The sequence below is a fragment of the Muntiacus reevesi genome, chromosome 1 (assembly GCF_963930625.1).
Source record: "Muntiacus reevesi chromosome 1, mMunRee1.1, whole genome shotgun sequence".
Lineage (NCBI taxonomy): Eukaryota > Metazoa > Chordata > Mammalia > Artiodactyla > Cervidae > Muntiacus > Muntiacus reevesi.
Genome location: NC_089249.1, coordinates 224,838,207 through 224,853,987, shown reverse-complemented (window position 1 = coordinate 224,853,987; position 15,781 = coordinate 224,838,207). Strand labels below are relative to the sequence as shown.

Below are 15,781 nucleotides of genomic sequence, written 5' to 3'. Positions count from 1 at the left end.
TTGGGCAGCAGTGTTTGGGATCCAGCGGATTTAGACTTCAGATTCACTTCTCTCGGTTGCATGGATATTTCGGGTGAACCTGTAACTGGGCCTCACTCACCTGGTTTGTAGCCTGAAACTCTCCACTTCCCGCTGGTTGGAGCCGAGCCATGTGGCCCAGGCCTGCTCCCCTAAGCCCACTGGCCACTGTCCCTGATGCTGAACTTTGTCACAAACATCAGAGGCCGCTACCGCTCTATCAGTGAAAGTCTCTGAAGCGGGTGGGTATGTTTTACCTCTGCACGCCTCTGCCATTTAAAGCCCACTTCACCGCTTTCCAAGACAGGTGGAGGTTTGTGGGCAGTCCAGGCTAACGAGGAGGGGCACTGGATCCCACCTCAGGGATCCCACATTAGTCTCTGTCTGAAAGCCAGGGCTTCCCCTAGCTGAGAGCTCCTCATGGGTGACGGCTTGCTGTTCACACTCATTCAGGCCCCCAGACTTCGTAGAGTGGGCGGCTTATAGGTGGTGCTTGCCAGTAGCCCTTGTGCTGACTTATTTGTGACAGTGCCCAGGCCATCTGCTTTTCCTTCTAGACACTTCCTGGAGTTACTTCACACCCCTCCACAACAACATGCTAATGAGGCAGGTTTCTCTAAGATAATCAGACCTGGTCATTCCAGGGTGAATCCAAAGAGAATCTGGGCTGGTGCATCCCAGTGCACACTGACTGACCCATACCAGAATGTGCCAGGGGCACCTGGAATTTTCCATGACAAATGGTGAATCTTAAGGGGAGTACTTTATCCTCTTGTGAGGAATATGCTTTAAAATGTGCACAGCTGAGGAGGCAGAGCTTAGGGAAGACTGGGACCCCATGCTGGCCAGGCTTCAAAGGACGACTCTGATTGGTGCTCCCTGGCGAGACGTTCAACCCACAGACCTATTACAGGCGCTGATGACTGTCTTTGGGAACTTGGCTTTCATAGCAGGCACTGATTACTTAGTAAGTACCCTAACTTAAGAAGAAGTGCTCCCAAAATCCCATTTAATTTTTAAAACCTGGTCCAGAACAGACACCCTTCTTTCCAAGCTTTGATATAAGGTCATCTTTAAGCTCTGTTTCTGATGTTGCCCTCCTCTACCTAAAACAATTCTGAATCATGAGTGTGATTAAGGAAATATTGTCTGAGGCCATTTTTTTTTTTTTTTTTAATTCACATATGACACCAAAGCTGCAAAATAGAAACTAAGCATTGGTAGTAGTGCTAGTCCAAAGGTGGCCAAATCTGAATGCTTTCTTCTGGGCCTGCTGCCAAGAGGAGAGCTAGCTGCCTGATGGAAGCCTGGTATGCTTCTTCTAAAACCTCCTTATTTGGGGGTTCTCCCCAGAGACAGAGAAGAAAATCCAGGGGGAGGCATCAGCCTTGGAAGCCAGCACCATCTGGTTTCTCACGCTGATGGAAAGCATGCGAGACAGGCGTGCTTGCAGAGAACAGGCGTCTCCTCCACATCTCTGGCACGTCCAGGATCACCCCAAGTCACCCCCACATAGAGGGGCAGCAAAGGTGGCCCGGCGACCAGCTGTGCAGAGTGGTGACGGCCGATAGTGAATCTCTTCTAAATTTCACTTTTCTGACTCAGCCACAGCTTTGTTTCTATTTTGCAGCAGCCTGGAAATTTAGCTGGTCAGATCATTTTTAGTATGTAATCATCTGACATGCTAAGTGTCTGTGTGTGCCCTGGGACCCAGGGATGGCGATCTGACCTCGCCCTGTTCTTGTCTAGGAAACACACTAGAGAAGAAAGGTGGCAAGGAGTTTGTGGAAGCTGTCCTGGAACTCCGGAAAAAGAATGGGCCCTTGGAAGTAGCTGGAGGTAAGGAGGGGCAGCACCCTGATGATCTGTAAATGGTACATGCTATATCATGGAAACCATTTTACAGTACAGATTAGAATTCAGAGGTGTATGGGTGTCTCTGAGATGAAGGCAGAAGAAAGCCTGGTAGACTTTTTATCACATGCTAATTGTCAGGGGAGTTAAAGGTTGTGAAAATTGCCTTTCTAAACTTTTTCCTTATTACTTAAAATAGCTTCTAAATGGTTGATGTCTAGCCCTCAAATTTTAAGCAGTTACAGAAGCCAAACTTGGCAAATCTGAGAGCCGAGAATTATAGTGATACTGAGCCATCTGCAAAATTGCTGATGAGAGATGCAAATGAATCATTTCCATTCAGCCATCTGTATTTTTAATGGGAGAAATATAAATACACATCCGTCATTTGCCAATTACACCTTTCCTGATAAGAGGGGTAAGAAAATGAAGTGTGAGATGAGGAGAGTTACTGCTGAGAACTCAAGGCAGGCCACTACTCACGGCTGCCAGCCTGGACCGGGGGATTTTAGGTGGATACAGGGTTTCCCGAGCACCTGAGAGTCAGGACGGGGGCAAGGCTGGCTCACCCACCAGCTGTGTGAGAACACACCATTCCCTTCCTTTCTCTCTGGGCTCGTTTCCTCTTCCTACTGATGGTTCCCCAATGCCCATTCCACATCCTATTTATGATTTTTAAAATGAATATTAATTAAATATGGGCATCAGTGGTTCCTAGGTCACACCCACACAGCCTTCTCTGAGGGTCCCCCAGGCCTCACGCTTCCTTCCCCAGTGCCTGCGCGTGACCTCTCATCCTGGGCTAGTCATGGGTCCCAGCGGGGATAAAAGGGTGGCTTTGTATTTGACCTCTGCTCAGCCAGTTCAGTTCTGTTTTGCCTACAAAGGGCAAGGCACTGCGGAGAGTTTGTGGGGGCACAGTTACCGAGCTCTTGGAGGCAGTTGCCCTTGAAACTGCCCACACTGAACAGGGAAGACACACACAGCATAAAGCACCCAGCCAGGGGCTCCTGGCCTTTCCTCAGCCCCCTCCTGGTACACCTCGGTGCCAGCCCAGCGTCCTTCCCATTGGTACTTCAGTTCAAGCCGGTTTGGTGGCCCTCAGCGGGAGGTGTGATGAGAGGGGCTAAGATGCCACATACCATCTTAGCTGGCGACAGAGGAGCCACAGCTGGTGCCAGCCCATTAGACTTAGCACAACTAAAGGTACGTTTGCTTGTTTCAAAAACAAGAACACATTTTGTTCTTTATTCTAATATTTTAGAAAATGTTTTAAAATATTTTTAAGTATGAAGGAAATAGATAATCACTGCTAGCACAGGTTTTGTCATTTCCAAGCATGGTTTAGCAGTTACTTCTCATGTGGGCAGACATGTGAATTAGGTCCCGCAGTGTCAGTCAAGCCCGCCGTTCTTGAACCAGTCAGCAGAGCCAGGACTCAAAGTCAGAGCTGTGACTTTGGGTTCAGACTGTTGCCGCTGCACCATGAGACACTTCTCACAAACCCTCTTCGGATTCTGCTAGTCACATAGCAGACCCAGTAACAACCAAGACCCCTGGATGGCACTTGGGTGTTCTTCACAAACTGGGTTTAGGGAACATTTGATCAAAAAGGTTTGGGCGTCTTAGTGGAACAGTGGGTGGAGACGTGAGTGTGCTCCAGTACAGAAATCTGGAAGGCAGCATTCATCAGACGCCTTGGTTCTAGAACCACCTTCTTTGCGCTGCAGCTTTTGGGATGGGAATCCTGGAAACGTGCTCTGGGAGCCATGGGCTGACCTGTCACATTTCCTGGTGGGAGCAGACCCAAGACCGTTGTCTTCAGATCTGACCCAGGGCAGAGTGTGAGAACACGCCTGGAAAGGCAGGTCTGCTCTAGAGATCTTTAGCTGGAAAGAGGCTTCTTCTAAGAGAGGAAAAGGGTAAGATGGAAAATAGTTCCATCCTAGAAACACCGTCCAATTAATTCTGTCAAAACTAGCAGGATGGGTTAGTCAGGGAGAAGACTAGAGCAGCAGACATGCTATTTAGATTACTTTCCCAATAGGTTTATTCTGAACTGTGTCTGAGAGATTTATAGATACATCATAATTAAATGCACATGAATCCACTTGAGGAAAAGGCAGTTGGAGACCCCAGAAGGCAGTTAATTGGAGGCTACAAACATTCTGACACATTTAGTCAAGTTAGATGGTTAAGGCTCTGCCTTGTGACCTTGGCTAAAGTTCCTGGTGGTGATGCATCCTAACGCCAACTTCCCGGGGGTGGGGGTGGGCGTCCCCCTTACCGAGGGAGGAGACTCTGGGACAGGCAGTCTGGAGGGATGTGCTGGAGCGTGGTCGTTGTGCTTTGTGTGGGAACCCCACTCACTGCTCCTCTCTCGTCCCCTGCAGCTGCTGTCAGCGCAGGCCATGGCCTGCCCGCCAAGTTTGTGATCCACTGTAACAGTCCCGTCTGGGGTGCAGACAAGTGTGAGGAACTTCTGGAAAAGACGGTGAAGAACTGCTTGGCGCTGGCAGATGACAAGAAGCTGAAGTCCATTGCCTTTCCATCCATCGGTAGCGGCAGGTAAGGGCATGTGGCTCTCTCCCAGGTGTGTGTGGGCCACGCTTGCAGAGAGCTCTGTGCACATGGTCAGCTGAGGCTGCATCCAGCGCGCTCTGGGCAAAGTCCTCTGCCCCTTGCCTGTGGATTCCCAAGCGTTCTCCACTCCCCGCCCCCCACCTGTGTCTCACTGCCCTACACATGAGGTGGATCTGAGTGGCTAGGTACGTGAAACAGGGCTGCCCCCTCTTCCCAGCCCTGACATCTCCCCAGGGAGACTCACAGAGATTGTGGGGAGCAGTACAACTGCCCCTAAGACAGACACACAACCCAGAGGGGCAGCCCTGGAAGGGTGTAGTTGTTGAACCTTTAACGGGGCAGGTAGGACTCAGCCACAAGCCCCAACCACAAACCCCCCACGTCCCGCAGTGGTACACCCCAGATGTCAGCACACAGCCCACAAGGTCCCTGCCTGTCAGCAGCACCGTGCTCAGGCTTGGGCCTGGCTAACCAGGCGAGTGATAGCAGGCAAACGAACCCCCCACTCTGGCTCTAACCCCCTACCCTGTAAAAGAAACGTGGATCGTCCCCCCTCTCCCCCCACGCAGCATCTCAGGACTGCTCAGACGTTAAGGTGCTCTCTGAAAAGAGCATGCTTTGAGAACTCTGCCATGAAGAAGGTGGGATGGCTGCCTCTGAGGCTGTGTCTCACTGCCCGTCACATCTCTAGGCTCCTTCCTCCCCAGGGTCTGAGCCTCAGGCCTCTAGAAGCCTCACCCTCTGGACAGGGCACAGTAGCACGTGGAAAGTGGCCTTCAGAGCTGCTGCAGCCCAGGGCACTGTGTCGGCAGGTAGCTGTCCCTGGGGCATCCTGCGCACATGGAGAGCCTTGCAGGGTCTCTGCCATCAATGCTTGCCAGTACCTGAGGAAGGCGGGCTGTGCAGTACCGCATGGGTCCAGCACACTGACGTCCCGTGACACGGCCAGCTACATTGTCCTCCTGGGCCAGAACCATTCCTTGTGCATACAGAAAGCTGCTCTTGTGGGTTTGAAAGGGGAGTGCTTTGAAGAGGAGGACAGAGAGTGGACTTGCTGTTTTTAACCTTGTGCAGACCTTGTAATGCTGCTTCCCTGAACAGTGCCATCACTGAGGGTCCCACAGCCCAAGTGCTGCAGCCGGTCCTGGGACTTCTGCTCGAGCAGAGCTTAGCTGCTATACCCAGAAGGCCTTGCCTATAGGCAGACAGGCACCGTGCACCAGGGGTCACGGTGGTCACACCAGAGGACCTGATACGGGAAAACTCTTCCTCTGGAGCCTCTGCCTCTCCCCGTCCCCCTCCAGCAAGGACAGAAGGAGCATCCCCCTGGTGCCCTTCCTGGAGATGAGCTATGGGTGCCAAGCCTCCTCTCTCAGGTCCTGCAGTTCTGGGCAGTGGGAGGGGGCACAAGGGCCCCACTGTGGAAGTGGGCTCTCTTCTGGGGCTTACTAGCGGAGCTGGTGCATGGTGGGGAGGGACCCTGAACAAAGGACAAGTGAAAGTGCACACCGCCCCAGCCTTGAGTTCCCATGCTCACCCTGCCCTGTGTTCTAGCTCCTTCACCTCCAAGTGCAGGTAAGTCCAGAACCAACACCATTGTTGTTTTGAATTGCCGTCTGTCTTTCTAGTTGCCATGCATCTTCTGTTTTCTGCCAGAAGCAAAACTTGACCATCATTTTAAAAGTCAATACCATGTAAATGCATATTGAGAAGAAAGCAAAGCTGATAGAGCTAGAGCATCTAAGAGCGCTTTCATTTGGTTCTAAGAGCACCTGGCAAAGACACGCACCCTTCAAAAGATAGTCAGCAAGCACCCAGCAGACCGAATTTCCCCAGGAACTGTGGAGATGTGAGTAGGGAGTGACCCTACTCGGTCCCAGAGTCAAGGTGTTTTTTTTTTTTTAATAATGTGCTCTTGGATCTGAGCATAATTAGTTTCCTGCTTCTCCCACTTTCCCATCCTCCCACAGAAATTCTATTCTTTGGCATGGCTCTGCTGTGTGACCTTTGGGAAGTGAATCACCCTCTCCGTCCCTGGCCGGCCTTATCAGCTAGTGAGGCTAAGGGACTGCCCTTCCTCACAGACGGTTCTAAGGCACAGTTAATTAGCATTTCGGATGCACTTTGATCTACTCTGATGAAAGGTGCTTCCGAGGAGAGAAGCAATAGAGGAGTCTTTATTGGAGGTAATAATTTCACGCTCTTTCATATGACTATTGGGAAATTTTTAATTGAAGCATAAAAGTCATGCCCATAAAAAGAGCATCTGTTATTACAAACTTATTTACATTTTTCACGGAGTAAAATGTTTTAAAAAATAATCAGTTGAAAGCTTTTAAGAGGGCGGAATGCCAAAGACAAGCACATGTGCATTGCCGCCCGGCCCCACATCTGTAGGGCAGACCTCGCCCCACAGAGCCGTGTAAACAGCTGCCCTCCCTTTCATGAGCAGAGAATGGGATTACACAAGAGCCGGCCATAAATCACAGTGGGGTTTAGGAGGGGAAATAAAACAGCTTGTTTGTGGCATCCAGTGTCTCCAGCATAAAAGTCATGCTGGAATTAAAACAATATAAATGCAAACATGTTGGTTAAGGGCTGTGGGATCACTTTCTCTCGGCCAAGGCCCGGTGTCACAGGCGTGTGGAGGATGACCACAGCCCTGCACTGCCTTCCTAGAGCCCACTGAAGGCAAATGAGACCCCCACAGTGTAACCCCGGACTCGGGAAACCGCCTCTGGCCCTCCTGTCCTTGGGCATCCTGCTCACAGTATTTATGGATCCCCCCACTCCCTCCCACATTAGGGGACGACCCCTCTCCGGAGGGGCAGTACTTGGGGAATAGCTAGTGTGGGGCTTTGATTAAACTCTCCTTAGATTTATGAGCCTAAAAAGGAAAGCCAGTTTGTTTTCTTCAAACTACCATTTATGGCTGTTCATTGAGTTTCAGGAGTGGTGCTAAACCTATCTGCAGTGTCCTCACAGCAATCCCACAAGGTGAGCAGCACTGTTAATTCCACTCAAAGGCAAAGAAGGGGAAGCTTAGAGAGGTTAAGTCACCCACCAGAGGTCACACAGCATAGACTTGTAGAGCCAGCATTTCATCCGAGGCCCTTAGCTCCAGTGCTCTTGATATTAGGCACATGGGACCCCTGCCTGCTGTCCCCTCTGGTCAGCCTTGCCAGAGGATCACACCACTCCTTATGCACTCTCAGTGGGAGTAGATTTTAGAGAACCTTGGAAACACTGCTCGGAATTCCCTGACCTGCCCAGGCACAGCATCAGCCTCCCTGCTCCCTGAGAAGACAAATACAAAGAACAGAGACAAACTCTATTGGGGAGAATTACTTACATGAGCCCTGGAGAGAAGGTAGGAGGCCTCTGGGGGGGTTGTGTTGCCCTGGCCTCTCTTTGACTTTGGAGGCACTGCATTGGATGCCGATGCCTTCTGAATTTTAGCTTCACCCTCTCGTAAGCCACCGCTGTCAGCTCGGACCCTGAGAGCCAGTCTTTACCTCTGGATGGAGTCGTCTCTGGTTGGAGTTATTCAAAGCCAGACAGAGCACAGGAAGGCCCAGGAGCATAGTGTGAGGGAGACCTACTCCCAGCAGACGGGGTCCACATGGGGCGACAGACACTCTGCCCGCATCACCCAAGCTACCCTGCCCTATCCATCTTCCAAACAGCTGAGACAGTTAATCTGGTGGCCTGGTCCAATATGAAAACCACAGTCCATCTAGAAGCCACTTTTGTTCTTAGGCTTGGGCCTCTAGTCTTTCTCCTTCAGAAAATCCATCTGGGTTCTCCGGGTCCCTGGTCAGCCTCCTCAGCACTGCCCCTGGCCTGCAGTCATGCAGGCCTGCCTTACCCAGCGCTGGAGGCCAAGCTCACTGGAAGCAGGGACGCCTGGCAAAGTCCTAAATGAAGAGGGGCTCAGCCCAGCTGGAGGCAGGAAACCCTCTTCTGTGCCACGTGAACCCAAATCTCTGCCGTCCAGATGGGACAGTGGACAAGAAACTGGTGTGTACAGACAGCCCCCAGCCATCACCGAGCAGGTGACCCGGGAGGGCGAGCACCACATGGAGGTAGCCCATGGGGTCCACTTGCAACAGTCAGGGAGACTGAGGCCTCAGACACAACTGGAGTGACTTCAGGGAAGCTCAGACACCTTCTTAGTCCGGTCAAGACAAGGCAATGAAAAAAGGTCAAAGTGTAAGATAAACTCTCTGAGGGGTGGGAAGCCCTTTCTCACAAAGCAACTTAAGACACAGCATAAGAACACCTGGCTGAGTCAGGGCCACAGGGGAACGTGGGGGCGCCCAGCTCTCGGGGAAGCCGCACCTGCATCCCCGTGGAGGAAGCTTGTGCTGAGAGAGGTTGGCATGATTCAGGCTGGAATCTGACAGGAGTGGGAGCCCGTGTCTGCCCTTGCTCTTGGAGGCGGCGGCGACTGGTCTCAGCCAGGAGGCAGACACAGCGCGGCGGCGTAGAACAGAGTGACTGGAGAGGAAGACCCAGCCGAGCAGAGGCAGCGGTTATTCCACCCACGAGGGAGCCCAGCCAGCCAGCCCATAAGCCAAGAGATGAGTGAGACACAGGGGTGAGCACCTCTCTCCAGACCAGGAGGGCCGACGGAGCCCCAGTCCACACCACAGCCGCAGCAGTCATCCAAGAGAACTGGACGCCACAGGCCTGGACAGCAGCCCTCTGGGGGCCTCGACAACAACAGCAGCAGTCACCCAGTCCCAGCCGTCACAGGGCCTGGGAGGCCACTTTCCACCAGGTGTACCTTTAGAAAGACCTTGTGTTCCCACTTTATAGATGACACTATTGATTGAGGGCTCTGTGTAGTATCTTGTTCAATGTGCACAGCCTCTCCAGGTAATAAATACTTGATTACCTGCCTTATTTCACCAGGTGGGGAAACAAGGCACAGAGCCAGGGCCCAGACTCAAGTCCTGTGGGGCTCCAGGCTGCTGCATGCACACAGCTGCCCCTGTCTTAAGGGTGCAGGGCTCTGCCTGTGAAAGCATCCACTTACACATTCCATTCTGTTACAAATACTTCTAAGTGTGCCTACTAGAAATCGTTTTGAGGCCCTACCTGAAGACACGAGGAAAGCTGCTGCCACCTCCATTCCTTCCTGGTGGCCTGTGTGGTCCAGAGTGGCCACAGTCCCATGGCTGGGTCTCCTCTTCAAGCTGTGACTGCCTCAGACATGGGGCTGGGTTTGTCAGCTGGAGGTTCCCTGGAAGCAGATCACATTGATAGTCACCCAACAGCAACCTTGCAGGACAAGCCAGATTAGCCTGTGCTCCCTTAACCGTGGGGCATACAGGCCTGGGCACTGCAGCTCTATGACCTTTGACCCCTCCCTTTCTCCCCACTTGTAGGTTCTTAACCTCTGGGCCTACCCTACAAGCTCAGATTAAGTCCACCCTGACTGCGTGTAGAACAGTGGCTCTCAGACTATGGTCCCTGGGCTCACCTCATCAGACTTCCTGGCTGGAGCCCAGCAGACTGCATGTTGGCCACCCCTCCGTAATCCTGATAGAAGCTAAAGTGGAGAACTGTTGACCGAGAGGAACAGGGACTAATGTCCCTTCAGTCAGAGTCGCACATCCTCTAGGGCAGAGGAGTGGGAAGCTGGGGGAGAAGGTCTGTGTCAGGAAGTGCTGGGCACAGGTGCAGTGGCTGGCCTGCTGGGGGCGCCCCGCCACGTCTCTATACCACACTATCTCCCCTGGCTCGGGCAGAGCAGCCTCAGAGTGGCACAAGGGCAGCTCACAAAGCCGTGCCCAGAGCCAGCTCCAGTGGGGCACACGCCAGAGGAGGTGAGCTGTGACCATGAGGCCCCCACCTCGGCCCAGCTCACCTGTGCTGGTGCAGGCAGGGACTCCCAGGAGGGCATCATTAGTGTGGTGTCTGGGGCTTCCAGTGCAGAGGCAACACCTCCAAGTGCTGCCCGGGCCCTATCTAGCCAGGTGGTGTGTACAGGCCGAGTTCTGCCTGGTCAGAAGCCCCTGGAGTTCCTGGCCTGAGTGCAGGCTGCCCCCAACGGTGGGTGGAGCTCTGTGGTCCTGCCACCACCCCCCTGCGACCCCACTCCTGCCTATTTGCCCAGCAACAGCTGCCTCATGCTTTTCTCATCAGGATCAGAGCAAGTGGGATCGTTTTAATTGATGAGTTCTCCGGACAGCATCTGTATTTACGGCAGGAAAATAAACATTTACTTTTTGTGAGATGCTTCAAGTGGGCCCTTATTCGGGTGACCCTAGGACCCTGTGCCTGCACACTCGCCCCCAAAGTGGGCCTGGTCCCCCTTTCAAGAGTGGGGGGTGAAGAAGGAAGGATAGCCCCTCCAGGGTGTGAGCTGGGTGCCCCACAGCACACTCACCAGAGAGAAGTACCAAAACAGAAGGTCGGCTTTATTTCAGGCAGTCTTTCCAGCCAGCGTCTTGTCCTAGACAGTATGGCCTCTCTGCTTCTTGACTCCTGTGAGGAGAGTCAGGGCAGCTGAGCCAGGCTTGTGAGAACAGCTTCATCCCAGGCTGAGCCTGCGGGTCCAGGAGTGGGGATGAGAAACTCTTCCTGCACCGTTCCCACCACCCTCCACCCCAGGCCACCTGTTAGTCAGCCCAACTCTGCGGGTGCACACAGCCGCAGGGGCCCTCAGGTGGAAGCTGCCTGTCCGGAGCACCGTCCTGGCCAGAACACCTCTGCAGCTCTCCCTCAGCTTCTGACCCTGGTCTGGTCACAGGCTGGTGTATGCTGGCTGCCTGGCAGGAATACCCTGTGCCCGGTGTGGGGGACCTGTGAGGGAGCCCCAACTCTGGGGTGTACCTACTACAGCCTGCAGGCTCCTCTGCACAGACTGGGAACAGGCCTGGGGTGATGCCCGTGTCATCTAAGAGTGAACTTCACTTCTGAAGCGTTCAGGAGTTAGTAGGGGTCCATTATCAAGCTGAGTGAAGCCCTGTTTGATCGAAAGCAAGTTGCAAGAATGGTTTTCTCCTCGGCTCTGAAAGGCCCTGAGTGCTGACAATAGAGTAAGTGTGACCCTCCAAAAGAAGCTACGGTGGTGCACATCTCACAGCGCTTAGCGAGTGATCCAGGGAGAAATCCTGTACCTGACATCTGAAAGCCTCTCGCCTGGCAGCAGGTGCACCATTCGAAGGAAAGTCCCAACTGAAACTGGCAAGTTGGCCCCACACTTCAGACTCCAAGGTCAGGTCGAATGGGAGACGGGAGACCTGCAGATGAACAAAGAAATCCCCGTGGATTCCAGCCCCTCACTCTTGCCCTCAGGATCCTGAACTGTAAACTAGGGTCAGTAAGAGCTTGAATCCAGGGCCACTGGCTCCAAAGGCCACGTTATCTCCCCTAGACTGAGCCTAGTGCCACAGTCCTGGATCCTGTGGGTCCCGCACCTGCAGTGTTGCCCAGGAACGGCCCGGGCACACACGGAGCAAACAGTGCTTATCCTGTTAGTCCTGCTTTCAGATTCTTGCCTAGTTCTGAGCCACGTGACGTTTACTTTAAATGGAATTGTATGTGAATTCACATCAGTTTGGCCTGGAGACTTGGACGCTGTCCCTTGGGATGAAGAGCCTACTTGTCCCAGAGTTGTTCCCTCACACAGCTCCCTGACACTTAGGCCTACGGGGTGTCCAAGCTGGTTGTGCTGGGAGGACGATACTCGGCACCCATGAAATCTGAAGGCCCATGGGGAGGGTGCAACCCTCTACCGTGGACAAGACGGAGGCTGGAGCTTCCTGGAGAAGCTCCAGCCTCCATTACCCCTGAGACTGAGCCCCCCGGGGAGCCTTTGGGAGCTTGGGCTGTATCTCAAGCCCCATGCTAGTCCCAGTGATGTTGGGAAGAGAACCATGAGTGTTCACACTGCCCACAAGAGACGGCACACACCCCACACGCCGCAAAACACAGACCCTGTCGCCTTGCTAACTGCCTCTCAGATAGCTTCATGGCACGCCCCCTTGTTGGAGCACACAGCGTATTCTCCTGCAGGTCACAGTTTGCCTCCTCATCCTCCCCCTGCCTGCTGGCACTGGGCTCACACCTGTGTCCGAGCAGCCAGAGGCTGAGGGCCACTCGTGAACCCTGACACAGCACTGTTCCAGCCACCTCAGCACAGGGAGCTCGAGGGGCCCCTGGAGGGAGGAGGTGGCTGGGGAGGGTGGGCCCGTGGCCGCCATGGCCCCTGTGGTTGCTGAGCCCTCGTTCTCTCTCTCACAGGAACGGTTTTCCGAAGCAGACGGCAGCTCAGCTGATCCTGAAGGCCATCTCCAGTTACTTCGTGTCCACAATGTCCTCCTCCATCAAAACGGTGTATTTTGTGCTTTTCGACAGCGAGAGTATAGGCATCTACGTGCAGGAAATGGCCAAGCTGGACGCCAACTAGGCTGAGGAACTGCAGGCCAACCCGCACCATGCCCCCGCCTCCAGTTTGAAAGAAAGAAAAGAAAAAAAAAAAAAAAATCCCCTCCACTCCTAGTGGGAGGCGGGAACCCTTTCATTTTTTTTCCCCCCCAGTTTTGCTCATCTAGGGAAAATAAGGTTTTGGTTTCCAGTTTAATTGTTTTTGACCTTCTAAAATGTCTTTACGTTAGCACTGATAGTTGACATTATTGTTGTTAAGCACTGTTCCAGACCGTGTCTGACTTTAGTGTAACCTAGGAGATTTTATAGTTTTATTTTAATGGAATCCTGCCTGACGCAGAGCAGTGGGGAGAGCAGTGTCTTCTGCGTGGGGCAGCGTGCAGGAAGCCCGTTTCGTAACCGTGTGTCGTGGTGCTTTATTGTACACCCAGTGGCGTTCTTTTTACTATAATGTTCCTTTTTCCCTCCCCTCAAGAAGAAAAATCATGAATTTGCCGCAGACTTAATTTTTGTTTACTTTTTGTCTTAATGTTGGATTTGAAAAAGGAAAGATTTAAAAGGCAGAACAGAATCTGTTGTCCTTAATTATATTTGCAATTTGGGATTTGTGTGAATTGATTTAGTAAAATGTTAAACTGTTCTGACCGGTGTGTCCCAAGTCACTGTGCCCTTGAGTCCTAAGCTGGTTCCTCTCATCACAGGAATGGGGGACCCCGGGTGGGGCAGCCCACCCCCAAGAAATACTGCAGTGGTCACTGCACCCCGGGGGTAGGGAGAGCAGCCTCAGACCCTGATGGTTTCTAGCGGGGAGTTTGTATAAAGTGTCCTTTCATCCCGTGCCACTGGGCAAGGGTGAGATCCCATTTCATGGATGAGAAAGCAGATGTTCCAGCAACCATGTGGGTGGCAGGCGGCAGGCTGGTCCTGCAGCCTGGATCTCTAGCTCAGCTTTCTCCTGCCACCTCCTCCCTCCTGACCATCTCTCTGAGTCATGGCTGAACCCAGAGCCCCTGGGCCACTTACTTGCCAGATGGAGTGACAGAAGCCTTGAGCCCTCAACTCAGGCCATGCTGGTTCCTATAGGATGGGGTCCCTGTTACTGGGAGCTTTCCAAAGGCAAGGAACGTGCTGTCACCCAGGCCCCCATCATGCTGCCAGCTTTTACACTCCTGCCTGCAACTGTGGGTGTTTAGGGATGATCCCTACCACACTGCTGCTGCTGCTAAGTCGCTTCAGTCGTGACCGACTCTGTGCGACCCCATAGATGGCAGCCCACCAGGCTCCCCCGTCGCTGGGATTCTCCAGGCAAGAACACTGGAGTGGGTTGCCATTTCCTTCTCCAATGCATGAAAGTGAAAAGTGGAAGTGAAGTCGCTTAGTCGTGTCCGACTCTTAGTGACCCCATGGACTGCAGCCTACCAGGCTCCTCCATCCATGGGATTTTCCAGGCAAGAGTACTGGAGTGGGATGCAATTGCCTTCTCCGCCCTACCACACTAGAGTAGCAAAACTCAGGCTATCTCAACTCGTTAGCAAAATGCAGACACTCTGTGCTTCAGAAGGTACATTCACCTTAATCTAAATTTGCCTAAAAGGTACAGAAGACTGCTTTCGTCACTTTAAAAAAAGAAACGTGCCTGCTTCTAAAGCAGACTTTACCCAGGAGGAAATACATAGCACACTGCATATCTTGGATGGATGTAAAGGATTGTTTTTCCTTTCCAAACTGTGCCTAAGGAAATAAAAATAGAATTCCTAAGCCATCACACAACCAGCCTTTTCAATGAAAAAGCAACTACAACATTTCTCACTCAAACCTGATTTTTTGAAATTTTCCTAAACATAAGGTGTTATTAAGACTTGTATTTTTTCCCCAAGATCTTTACTGTGTCTAGATTACATATTCCTACTTATTCATTATATTTTGGCAAAAAGAAAGTTTTTTTTTTTAAAGATGCATCTTGGGATTAACATATACACACTACCATATATAAAATAGACAATCAAGAAAGACCTACTATATAGCACAGGGAACTGTTCAGTAAGCTCTAATAACCTAAATGGGAAAATAATCTGAAAAAGAATAAATACAGGTATAACTGAATCAGTTTGCTATACGCCTGAAACTTAACATTGTTAGTTGACTATTGTCCAATATAAAAGAAAAATTTAAAAATAATAAGAAAAAAAGAAGATGCATCTTAAAATGAGCTCATTCCATCAGTAATATCTGCACACGTCTGCCTGGACAAACCATACTGAGTAGCCTTTCACCCAAGAGTAGCGCCTGTGCAGATGAAGTCTGTGATGGGGACGCTGTGGCCCCTAGGAGCTGGTTATTTACTGTGTGTCAGGCACTGTGTTGAGTCTCTTACAGGTATCATTCATTCTGTCCTTGTGACAGTCCGGTAGGGCAGGTCCTTTTGTTAGAGCCATTTTATAGCTGAGAACACAGACTGGGAGAGATTGAGTACCTTGTGATCACACTGCTAATAAGTGATAACCAGATTTAAACACAGAAATGCTGACCACCATGTCAGGGCCCAAGATGGCATGCTTATCAGCAGCAAAGAGAGGCCATTTGGCCTCGACGCAGTTTTCAGCTCAGAGACTGAAACAGATGGAACAGAGGTTTAAGTGGTTTCTAGGTAAATGGCATTTCCTTCGCCCTGGAAAAGGAACACCTTAAAAACCAGTCCTGTGTTGATCAGAGATCGTCCACTAGATGTCACTCAAAGGATGGGAAGCCAAGAGAGGAAAGCGCTGCAGGTTTCTGCTCTTCGAGTTTGCACAAAAGAATAGACTGCATTCGTCAGGATTTGTGTGAATTATTTACCATAATCACCTAAGTGTTTCTAAACTTTCGATAATCCAGAGTGTGTCTTGCCCCTGAAATGTGGGCTCACTGAAGAAATTCTTTTCAGTGA

At 51.7% G+C, this 15,781-nt stretch overlaps 1 protein-coding gene across 4 annotated transcripts in view; it reads left to right on the top strand.

The window, feature by feature from the left end:
• Positions 1–13,499, top strand: part of MACROH2A1 (macroH2A.1 histone) — an 82,720-nt gene extending 69,221 nt beyond the window's left edge. For all 4 annotated transcript variants that reach the window (XM_065918586.1, XM_065918584.1, XM_065918587.1 and 1 more), the window contains exons 7-9: positions 1,768–1,857; positions 4,266–4,440; positions 12,712–13,499. In XM_065918586.1, the coding sequence (XP_065774658.1) occupies positions 1,768–1,857; positions 4,266–4,440; positions 12,712–12,877 (431 nt within the window). In that variant the 3' untranslated portion in view covers positions 12,878–13,499. The remainder of the gene's footprint in view (positions 1–1,767; positions 1,858–4,265; positions 4,441–12,711) is intronic.
• The last annotated feature ends 2,282 nt before the right edge of the window (positions 13,500–15,781 follow it).